The sequence below is a fragment of the Enoplosus armatus genome, chromosome 9 (genome assembly GCF_043641665.1).
Source record: "Enoplosus armatus isolate fEnoArm2 chromosome 9, fEnoArm2.hap1, whole genome shotgun sequence".
Taxonomy (NCBI): Eukaryota; Metazoa; Chordata; class Actinopteri; order Centrarchiformes; family Enoplosidae; genus Enoplosus; species Enoplosus armatus.
Window position 1 is genome coordinate 1,411,758 of NC_092188.1, and position 11,345 is coordinate 1,423,102.

At 45.4% G+C, this 11,345-nt stretch overlaps 1 protein-coding gene across 1 annotated transcript; it reads left to right on the plus strand.

The window, feature by feature from the left end:
• Window positions 1-1,534: 1,534 nt before the first annotated feature.
• On the plus strand, window positions 1,535-10,706 carry kcnv1 (potassium voltage-gated channel modifier subfamily V member 1). Its single transcript, XM_070912504.1, has 3 exons — window positions 1,535-1,842; window positions 2,783-3,444; window positions 10,189-10,706. The coding sequence occupies exons 1-3, from the start codon at window positions 1,535-1,537 to the stop codon at window positions 10,704-10,706; spliced, it is 1,488 nt and encodes a 495-aa protein (XP_070768605.1).
• Window positions 10,707-11,345: the final 639 nt, after the last annotated feature.

Here is an 11,345-nt window from a genome sequence, read left to right on the forward strand (position 1 = left end):
CGTGGGCAGAAGCTTGTTTTGATCCAAAGCTTTGCCAACCAAAGACCCAGGTGCACTCAAACTACCAAAGTAACAACACTATGTACAAACATACGTACCTGTAAGGTGGCTGCACAGGATGCGTTCAGGCACAGTAGTGAGTGTAGGACACGGTCACGGTAGTTATGTGCCTTAAACGGAAGAAAATGCCCTTGAAGCATGAAAACACACTTCGGGTCACGTTAACGTCGCCTGTGTGGAGGCTTTATTATTCAGAATAGGAGTGAATCTGTTTACGCGTGTGAGGCCTTAACAAAGACGTGGACACTGATCACCTTCGTGTTCGCAGTTTATTGCTCGTACTATTGTTGGGTCACTGCTGGTTGTTAATACTCCTCACGTCAGTTAGAAGTGATGACTTTCACACCATGTTTATATTTTCACACATCAGAATCAAACCCAGGAGAACAGCTGATGCATATTTCATGTTTTCGAGTAACTGATTGATAAACTTCCACACAGCGGCTACACACTCTGGGCCCCTGACAGCAGCTGAGAGAGTGAATATCTAAAATCCCTGCATGTTCAAGCCCCCCTGAAGGATCCAGACTTCCACAACAACTTCAACATCAGTTCAGCTCCCTCTCTTCAGTGCAGAGGGACGAAGCTGTGGAGTCCCCCGACCCACATCTCAGAGTGCTTCCTGTACAGCAGTCTGCCCTCGTGTAATATTCAGAGTGAGAATCAGCGCGATGGCAGTGTTAGACAGACGCACCTAGCAAAAGGGAATGAATGATCACAGGAATAGTAGCATTAGATCTATTAATTAGGTAAGCCGGCTGAAATATTTAAATATTGCAGCAGCCAGAGATCTGCTAGAAGTAGGACACAACCAGAGGCTTCGTCTCTTTCAATTCTACATCTCTGTTTCTCATTTTCGTCCTCCCTCCCTTTTTATTTTTTTAATTTCCTCCTTTATTGTCTTTGATTCGTTCCCGCTGTGCTGTTTTAACTAAGACCTCCTTCGAAACATCTAACATCTACAATGCACCTATTGATGCATCTTAAAATCTACACGTCCTTTACAAGAAGACAAATAAAGAATACAAATGGAGAAACATTCAAAATAAAAGCGCTGTAGCTGTGTGAAATGTTATCGGCCATTATCGGGCTGATATCGTGTTCGACATGACGCTGCTGGCTGGATCAGAAGGAAGCAGCTGATACTGTCCACGACCTGGCCAGCAGCAAACAGCAGGCAGACTCAGTCAGAGACCAGCTGCTGAACACAGAGACAGATGTTTCCCTCAGGAGGTGGAGGAGACCAAACCAGATGTCTGGACTTTGTGTGTTGCAGCTTGTTGTAGCGTTCTTCTGCCCCCTGCTGGTAAAACAATCAATGAATGCAGCTTTAAGCTTCGCTGGCTTCACAGCGTATAAAACTGATGGAGTTTCCTTAAATCGTACTGGTTTTAAATAAACTGGTGTTTTCGTTCTGACTCCTCTCACCTTTCACTTGTCCACCAGCTCCTCCCTCCCTCCCCCATACTACACCATGAGCCTCCCCTCCAGCTCGGTGGCGGGGGCGGAGCTCTACAGTGACACCGCCTCCCCGGTGTCTCTGGACTCCAGTGTTTTCTTCAGTGAGACGACGGCGTCCTGCGTCAGAGACCAGCTCGAATTCTTCATCATCAACGTTGGGGGAAGTCGCTACGAGCTGTCGCAGGAGCTGCTGGCGTCCCACCCGGAGACCCGGCTGGGGAAACTAGCCCGCTGCAGCCGAGACTCAGCGCTGGAGCTCTGCGACGACGCCGACTTCCTGGAGAACGAGTTCTTCTTTGACCGAAACTCACAGACCTTCCAGTAGGTGGCGCCCTTTTCTCTTCCCTGAGGCACGCACGATGCCCTGTCTTTGACATTTTCATTATGTTATGTGGGATCTTAAAGGCAGTGATACACTTGACAGTTAATTGCTCTGACAAGTTGAAGGACGCCTCAGGTCTAGAAAGAGAATGAATACTTAAACAAGAAGCATCCCAAGGTAGTCTTCCTCTTACCTAAGAACTAGTTCGGTCAACATGTCATAGACATAGACATAGAGACGTGATGTGGTTTTAAATACGAAGATAACGACACACATTTTCAGTCTCTCCTGGAAGACATTCATAGTGTTACGCTCAGTTGTTTATTTATGTTTTATCTGATGCCTGAGCTTCAGGCTGAACTTCTGAAAACAAGACACACCTGAACTGTGTTCACCTGATGCTTCCAGTGTGTTTCTGCCTCGAGTCACAGCAACACACTGATGTTCAAACTGGAGGTCGTCTTCACAGGTGCGCTGTCAGCTGTGTCGACCGTTCTTCCATACAGCTCACAACACAAAATAAACTTCAAAATGTGGGCTCAGCCAAGGGGCCATGTTTTCACAAATTACAAATATCTGCATTAATTATGTAAAAATATTCCCATCCATGCTTTACATTCGAACAACAACCCTCGTTGGTCACGTGAACCTCCACTGAGAGTCTCTTGAAGCCGTGCTGCTGTATGAACTCTGTGTTTCCTTTGCAGAGGAAGGCCTCGTCTGTAGCCTTTGACGGACAGGTGACCTTTAACTTGTTCTAACTGCACAGGTGTCATCATAGCTGGCTGAGATCAGACCAACACCAGATGTAGTCTTGTTGCAAACTGATAACAAATAAGATGAATGTTCATTTTAGTTGGTCACCTCTGAGAGGAATGGAGAGATAGAGATAATAACACAAAATAAACCTGCTACCTGTCGGTGTATTTCTGCTGACAGGTATGTGATGAACTACTACCGGACGGGTCACCTGCATGTGAGGGAGGAGCTGTGTGAGATCTCCTTCCTGCAGGAGATCGAGTACTGGGGCATCGACGAGCTTCGCATCAACCCCTGCTGCCGCGAGCGTTACTACCGCCGCAAGGAGCAGAAGGAGACCCTCGACGTGCAGCGAGAGTTTGAGGCCGAGGACGACGATGAGGACTTTGTGGGTGCCGCCTGCCCGGATCTGCGCCGCCACCTGTGGGACCTGCTGGAGAAACCGGAATCGTCACGTGCTGCTCGCACCTTTGGCTCACTCTCGGTCTTCTTCGTTGTGGTGTCCGTAGTCAACATGGTGCTCATCTCGCTGGACTTAGAGGAGGACTTCGGTGTGAGCGGCGTCAGTGCACCGCTGCTCTTCGATGCGCTGGAATACGTGTGCGTGGTGTGGTTCACGGGTGAGCTGGCACTTCGGTTTCTCTGCGTGAGGGACAAGTGCCGCTTCAGTCGAAGTATTCCCAACGTGATTGACCTGCTGGCCATCCTGCCGTTCTATGTGACGCTGACGGTGGAGAGCCTCCACGGAGGGAGCACAGAGCTGGAGAACATGGGCCGCGTGGTGCAGGTCCTCCGACTGCTGAGGTCGCTCCGCATGTTGAAGCTGGGACGACACTCGACAGGTAAACACGTCTGAACAGCAGCTTTAAAAAGATGGCACTGCTTTAGTATTGTCAAAAAAGCTATTCTGTATCTTCACTTTATTGAGGTTCAGAAAAGAAAACATCATGTAGTAGTAGGTAAAGAGCCAAAGACACGCGATCTTTACAGGTCTGATCTGGACGTCTGTTTCAGTCTGGTCCAGTTGGTGTTGACAGTTAGATAAAATCATTGTTTGCTTATGATCCAGTACCCATCATTCTCATTAATGTTATTTTATACATGTCAAGGCGTACTAGTACTACAGACACACACTCGGTCAGTGAGTTGGACCATCACTTTAGTCCAGACTGAAATGTCTCAACAACTATTGGATGGATTTGGTTCAGGTCTTCATGGTCCCCTCAGGATGAACTGTCATAACTCTGGTGATCCTCTGACTCTTCATCTAGCGCCATCATCAGGTCAACATGTTAATACCTGCAGAGCTGATGACGTTCATCAGCCTCAGCTGGACTCTGTGTTTGTGCAAATATTAGCACGCTAACAAGCTAAACTATGATGGTGAACATGGTAAACATTGTAGCTGCTGAAGCAAAGTACCATTGTCACTGTGAGCATGTTAGCATTTAGCTTGCCTGAATCCAGACCTTTGAATCCGCCCAGTCCACGAGTTGACTGCTTCTGGTTTACCATCATGACATGAAACAGTGGTTTCTCTGTTGAAAAGCCATAAACCAATGAACGATTAGCCAATCAACGCCACTAGTGATTGGTTAGGGAAACTCGAATCCCCCTCCCCCATGGAAATCGGTTAGAGCGGAGTCGATGTCAGACTGAAGAGTGAAACGAGGTGACAATTCTGTCTGATATCAGGCAACAGTACAGCCTCACAGAGCTGCTAGCAAGGCCATAGACTCTCAGTGTTGGTATGCAAAGTCAGACGTAACGCAGTTCGCTGTAAGAGAGTCCGGTTGAAGTTCACCTCGATCTGATGGAGTTCTCAATTTTCTTTTGAGAAAAAAAACTACAGCAAGAAGTTAGCGAAGTAAACAGTTTCTGAATGTTGGTAAAGTCACGTGAGAGACTCGTCCCGCGTGTTAACCTCTGAATTTACTCCGTCGTTTCTTATTTGCTCCTTTCTGTCTGTCAAGACAAACATAATCGTCGATGTTGGTGGAAATCATTAACGTCTCTTCCTTTTAACCAGATCTTCCAAAACAAAGTGCACTGAAATGAGATGTTTTTTAACTTGCTGTTGATACTTTATCTGTCCAACCTTGAAAAATGTCCATAGAAGACGAGTAGCCACTCTCACACACCGAGCAACAGAAACATCACAATTTAAATAATAAATATGACTTTTTAATGGAGAAAGCATGTTGTGCTTCATCTTCTGGACGGATTGTGAGTTCATTTAACTTTGAAAAGCATCTCTTTTCCTTTTAAAGAAAACTGGCTAATTTCTTTCTTTCATCAATGAAAAATACTCAGCAAGAGAGGCACAAAGTGAGGCTCCGCTTTCGGCTTCCTGACATGTGTTCATGTCCTCAAGCAGGTTGTTTTGAAGGACAAACAAGAAGGAGAAGAAGAAGATGTGGGTCATTTTTAAAAATAAAAACTGCAGAAGCAGCCTTGTCTGAGCAGGTGAAGTACACACAGTTTCCCTCCACACGTGTTCACAGCCTGTCAGCGGATTTCAAGTACATGACGAGAACAGCCAGAGAGAGAAAAGGAAATTGAAATTCTCCTCGGTGAGAAGCTGCTGCTGTGAGATTACAGCCGGGAGGTTTTTCTGAGGACGACAAAGACGAGAAAAAAAAATATTGATTCATATTTTGACAAATTCCTTCAGGAGACGGAGGGAGGAGAGTGTGTGTTTGAGAGAGAGGATATATATATATATATATATTTATATATATGTGTGTGATTATATGTGCATGAGTGTGTCAGACTGGGACATATGAGCGCTTTGATCTGGGTGATTTTGGGAAGGAAGATCATCCCTGGACTCAACTCATGAATAATGTAAGAGAACATGGGGGGGGGGGAGAGAAGGGAAAAGAAAAAGAGGTTACCAGTGTAAGAACTGTTCACGCAGCATCAAGTCTTTCTTCATACGGCAGCACGCTGTATGTTGCTATAACAGACTGTCCATGTTCTGTGTTAAAATGCCACCACATGTCATGATATAGACTAAGAGGCGTCTTATCTTCGTCCTGGCAGTCGGGTGTTGTAGTTTATTGCCGGCAACAAACCGACATGCACCTCCTCTGCAGCTCAGCAAGGAAACACAGAGGAAAAATAAAAAGAGTAACTTTGAAAGATGCAGTTTTGGAGCGAAATCTATTCTATGCAGTCGTCCCCACCTGCAGATTTGCTCACACAGGTGAAGTAAATGTGTGTGATTTGACACGAGAATGTGCACCGTTTGCAGGGAGCGGAGAGCCGGGAGAGTCCACTCTTACGTAAGCCTGCTGCGTCGGAGAATAAACGTCTTCACGAGAGGCTCGCAGGCGATGATGAGTCACTGACCTGGACGTTTGTTTACAACCTGTCTGATCATCCGGCTGCTTGCGTTTCTTGACCCGACACGTTTTTATCAGCTTTTAATGCTCGAAACAAACTAGTTTGGACGTCACGTCCCCCCCGACAGCATCCGAAGGCTGATAAAGGTGTCGGGGGTAACAGTCAGACAGACAACACCTGGATGGGGATTTCCACGCTGCTGCTTTGTTTGGCTACTAGTCCTACATGTCCGCTCAGATGTACAGGAGCCCAGAGGGACAAACTTCAGGCAGACCTGATTAACCTACCAGGGACATGGACATACTGTTACACAAATACGTGACACACACTGACTTTGAGGGAAAGCTAACTGTAATATAAGCTGATTTCTTAAATCTTTGCAAGTGTAAAGAAGCAGCTTTCTGTAGCTGCGTTAAACAGTCACGGCGAAACACTCGTCTTCAGTACTTTATGAGCTCATTTCAAATCCTCCTTAAACTCGACACCAAAGCTCATTTCTTTTCCTCTCGGAGGAGAATAAAGAGATGACGAGTCACTCTGGGGTGCGAACGTCGGCCTCACATGTGGGTGTATTTATAAATTTGCTGTTTCCTCTTTCTGCCGCTCGTTATTTTCTCCTCGCTGAACAGCAGAGAGAAAACGGGAGACACGAGAACGAAATGAAGAGGCGATCACACGCTGTCACTCACTGACGATGCAGAGAAACAACAAATCCAAGAGTTTCTTTCCAAAATGCGATGTTCAGACAGAACGAAGCTCTGAGTCAATGAAGCACTTTGACTTAACAACTAATTATAGTTTGCAGGAAGAAAGTAGTGACAACTTTAATATTGGATTTTTTATTTTTCTACACACTTTAAAATTACACGTTTCATGATGCAAAGATAGCGCACATCCTTTTCAGCGTTCAGAATGAGACTATAAGGCTGAAGGCCCACTAGCGCCCCCAAGAGGCTGCAGAGTTCATTACAGCCACAATATGAACAAACAACACTTACTTCATGAGCTTTTAATGATAAAATTCTAACTATTAGAGACAGAATTGATCACCTGCTGTCTTCAGGTGGTACCTTACCTTCAAACACAGGAATCTCAGAAATAGCTGTAAAACCTGATGTATATTTAGATTGCTTTTCTCCCATTGACCTTCACCAAATTACTAAAACTATCTCTTCATCTAAGCCATCAACTTGTCTCTTAGACCCCATCCCAACCTGGCTGCTCAAAGAGGTTTTACCTTTAGTCAGCACTTCTTTACTAGACATGATCAATCTGTCTTTATTAACAGGCTACGTACCACAGTCCTTTAAAGTTGCTGTAATTAAACCTCTCCTTAAAAAGACCACACTTGATCCAGAGGTTTTAGCCAACTATAGACCTATATCTAACCTCCCCTTTCTCTCCAAGATCCTTGAGAAAGCAGTCGCCAACCAGCTGTGTGACTTTCTACATGACAATAAGTTGCTTGAGGACTTTCAGTCAGGTTTCAGAGCTCATCATAGCACAGAGACAGCACTGGTGAAAGTTACAAATGACCTTCTAACTGCATCAGACAAGGGACTTGTCTCTATACTTGTTTTGTTAGATCTTAGTGCTGCATTCAACACCATTGACCATCATATCCTATTACAGAGACTGGAACATTTAATTGGCATCAAAGGAACCGCACTAAGCTGGTTTAAGTCGTATTTATCAGATCGATCTCAGTTTATACATGTTAACGATGAATCCTCCATGTACGCCAAAGTCAGTCATGGAGTTCCACAAGGTTCTGTGCTTGGACCAATACTATTCACCTTATATATGCTTCCTTTAGGGGATATTATTAGAAAACACTCCATACATTTTCATTGCTATGCAGATGATACCCAGCTATATTTATCGATCAAGCCAGAAGAACCTCATCAGTTAGCCAACCTCCAAGCATGCCTTAAGGACATAAAGACCTGGATGACCTGTAATTATCTGATGTTGAACTCAGACAAGACAGAAGTTATTGTTCTTGGCCCTGAACACCTCAGAAATACAATATCTAAGGATATTGTTACCCTAGATGGCATTGCCCTGGCCTCCAGCGCCACCGTGAGGAATCTCGGAGTTGTCTTTGATCAGGACATGTCCTTTAACTCCCACGTAAAACAAACTTCACGGACTGCCTTTTTTCACCTCCGTAATATTGCAAAAATCAGGAAGATCCTGTCTCAAACAGATGCAGAAAAATTAGTCCATGCATTTGTCACGTCTAGGCTGGATTATTGCAATTCCTTATTATCAGGCTGTCCCAATAAGTCCCTGAGGACTCTCCAGCTGATCCAGAATGCTGCAGCACGTGTACTGACAGGAACCAGGAAAAGAGATCATATTTCTCCTGTATTAGCTTCTCTGCACTGGCTCCCTGTAAAATCTAGAATAGAGTTTAAAATCCTTCTCCTCACCTACAAAGCTCTTACTGGTCAGGCACCATCATATCTTAAAGAGCTCATAGTACCTTATTACCCCACTAGAGCACTCCGCTCCCAGAATGCAGGGCTGCTTGTGGTTCCTAGAGTCTCCAAAAACAGAACAGGAGCCAGAGCCTTCAGCTATCAAGCTCCTCTCCTGTGGAATCGGCTCCCAGTTTGGGTCCGGGAGGCAGACACACTCTCTACTTTTAAGAGTAGGCTTAAAACTTTGCTTTTTGATAACGCTTATAGTTAAGGGTTGGCTCAGGCCTGCCTGGACCAGCCCCCTAGTTATGCTGCTATAGGCCTACACTGCCGGGGGACTTCCCATGATGCACTGAGCTTTCCTCCTCTCCCTCTTCATCTTTGCACATTCATCACAGTCCAATGCATGTTACTAACTTTATTTCTTCCCCGGAGTTTCTTTGTGCTTTGTCGACTCGTAGGTCGCTGTGGATCGTGGTCCTGGTACGCCTGGGTGCTGCTGCTGCCATGGGCCTGCCTGACTCTCATCACTACAGTTATTATGTTTAGTCGTAGTTCTGTCACTATTAAAGCTCCTATTATTAATCTCAGCTAATATTACAGCTATTTCTACTGTTAGTGCTGCCATACATCTTTGCCTACCTATCTGTCTGTCTGTCTGTCTATCTGTGTCTCTATGTCTATCTCTCTGTCTCTGTCTGTCTGTCTGTCTGTCTCTCTCTCTCTCTCTCTCTCTCTCTCCCTAAAACCCAACCGGTCAAAGCAGATGACCGCCCACCTAGAGTCCGGTTCTGCTCAAGGTGTCTGCCTCTTAAAAGGAAGTTTTTCCTTGCCACTGTCGCCAAAGTGCTTGCTCATGGTGGGAACTGTTGGGTCTCTGTAATAACATTATAAAGAGTCGGTCTAGACCTGCTCTATTTTGTAAAGTGTCATGAGATGACTTTGTTGTGATTTGGCGCTATATAAATAACATTGAATTGAAATTGAATTAGGTTCACTGAAATCAAAAGGGTTCGTCCTCTTCTCAGTAAAATATCATATTTATACAGAAAGGGTCACCTGTGTGATTTGAATGATGTTGCAAATGAAATGCATTTCATATTCTACTTTTTTTAAATGATCTTTTAAGTTTTTAAGATACAAGACACCTGACACAGCTCAGTTTTAGCTGCCTGTCATGAGAGTGTTGGTTTCTGTTCTTTAAGTACATTTCAATGCACTGAAAATATTCTTTGACAGACCAAAAACAAACAACCTAAACAGGCCGAGACCGAAAACTGTCACACGCTACAGAAGAGGACATACAGTTTCCTTAAACCGGTAGGAGTTTCTAAAATAAAGTACTGACCAAGAGTTCCATCTTCCAGACCTTTTAAAACTGACAGCGGATGACCAGTATTGGTTTGTATTTCTACACATGTATGTACTCAACTTGTCACATTTCCATAAATGTTCTGAAATGTCTGATTGTAGTTGGCTGCTGAAAAGCTAGAATCACGTCAGAAAATCAAACTCGAAAGACAAACTCTGATCCTCAAAGCTTCAACACATCAAAAGCAAGAGTTTCTCCAACAGTCCCTGTCCACAAACGCATTACCTCATCATTATTAAGTACGGCCTTAATTAGATGTTCACTGTGATGGAGACCCTGGAGGGTAGACGGACATTCAAACTCAGCTAATAATCCTCGCATATTTACCAAAGATCATAACACTGACTCACTTTCTGTCCATTGATTCCACAAAGACTCCATCCATCAGCAGGAATGGAAGGTAAAAACTAAAACATTCCTCTGTCCTCGTTTCTGTCCAGGCCTCAAGTCTCTGGGTATGACCATCGCTCAGTGCTACGAGGAGGTCGGCCTCCTGCTCCTCTTCCTCGGTGTCGGCATCTCCATCTTCGCAACGGTGGTCTTCACTCTGGAGCACGACTTTCCCGCCACCACCTTCAGCAGCGTGCCGGCCGCTTGGTGGTGGGCGACCACCTCCATGACCACCGTCGGCTACGGAGACATCCGGCCCGACACCGCCGTGGGGAAGGTGCTGGCCTTCCTCTGCATCCTGTCCGGGATCCTGATCCTGGCGCTCCCCATCGCCATCATCAACGAGCGCTTCTCCGCCTGCTACTTCACCCTGAAGATGAAGGAGGCGGCGTTGCGACACGGCGAGATGCTGAAGAGGCTGGCCCGCGGCTCTGTGGGGGGGGTGAGTGTGGGAGCAGGCGTGAACCTGAGGGACGCCTACGCCCGGAGCGTCCTGGAGATGTTGAAGCTGCACGGGCGAGAGAGGGTGAGCACCCGGAGCAGCGGAGGTGAAGAACTGTGGTGGTAGAACCAGGAGACCAGACTCAGACCGGTCCAGACCTGATGGTCAAAGTGACCCCCCTGCAAAGTCAATGGTAGAAGGGTTCATGAGCAAGACACCCTCGCTGCTGTAAAAGCTGATGGTCCTGGCTGAAGATAATTCATTCAAAATGTACATTTCTTAAGTCAAAAAGTCAAAAATTCATCTATAATGAAAAGAATGAAAGGTAGCTGCCGTCCTACTCTGAGCTCCGTACAAGGGAAATAATAAGATGCTGCAAAGACTTTCTGTGTTGAATTTGTGGCTCTAGCAGACTTTAATAAGTAACCGGTCCGCCTGCAGAGGTCCTGGTCTGTGCTGACTGTAGTTTGATATCTGTGTGACGTCCCTGTTGTGTTTCTCTGTGGTTTTACTCTGAAGACAGACGCTCGTCTCCTGTCGATAAAGTGCATTTTGACAGTATAGTCTATATTCTCAACTATTCACCTTGTTTTACTCATTTGGTTTCTTCACATCTCAACAATTCAATGTGGAGCTTCGGCAGGTGAAGTGAATTCATGATCCTGTCGTGATTTAACATGAGTTGTTTCTACAAAACGTATAAATTCGATCGATAACGTTACTTCTTAAATTGAGTAGGAAACTTTGACTATGTGGCCTCCAGTG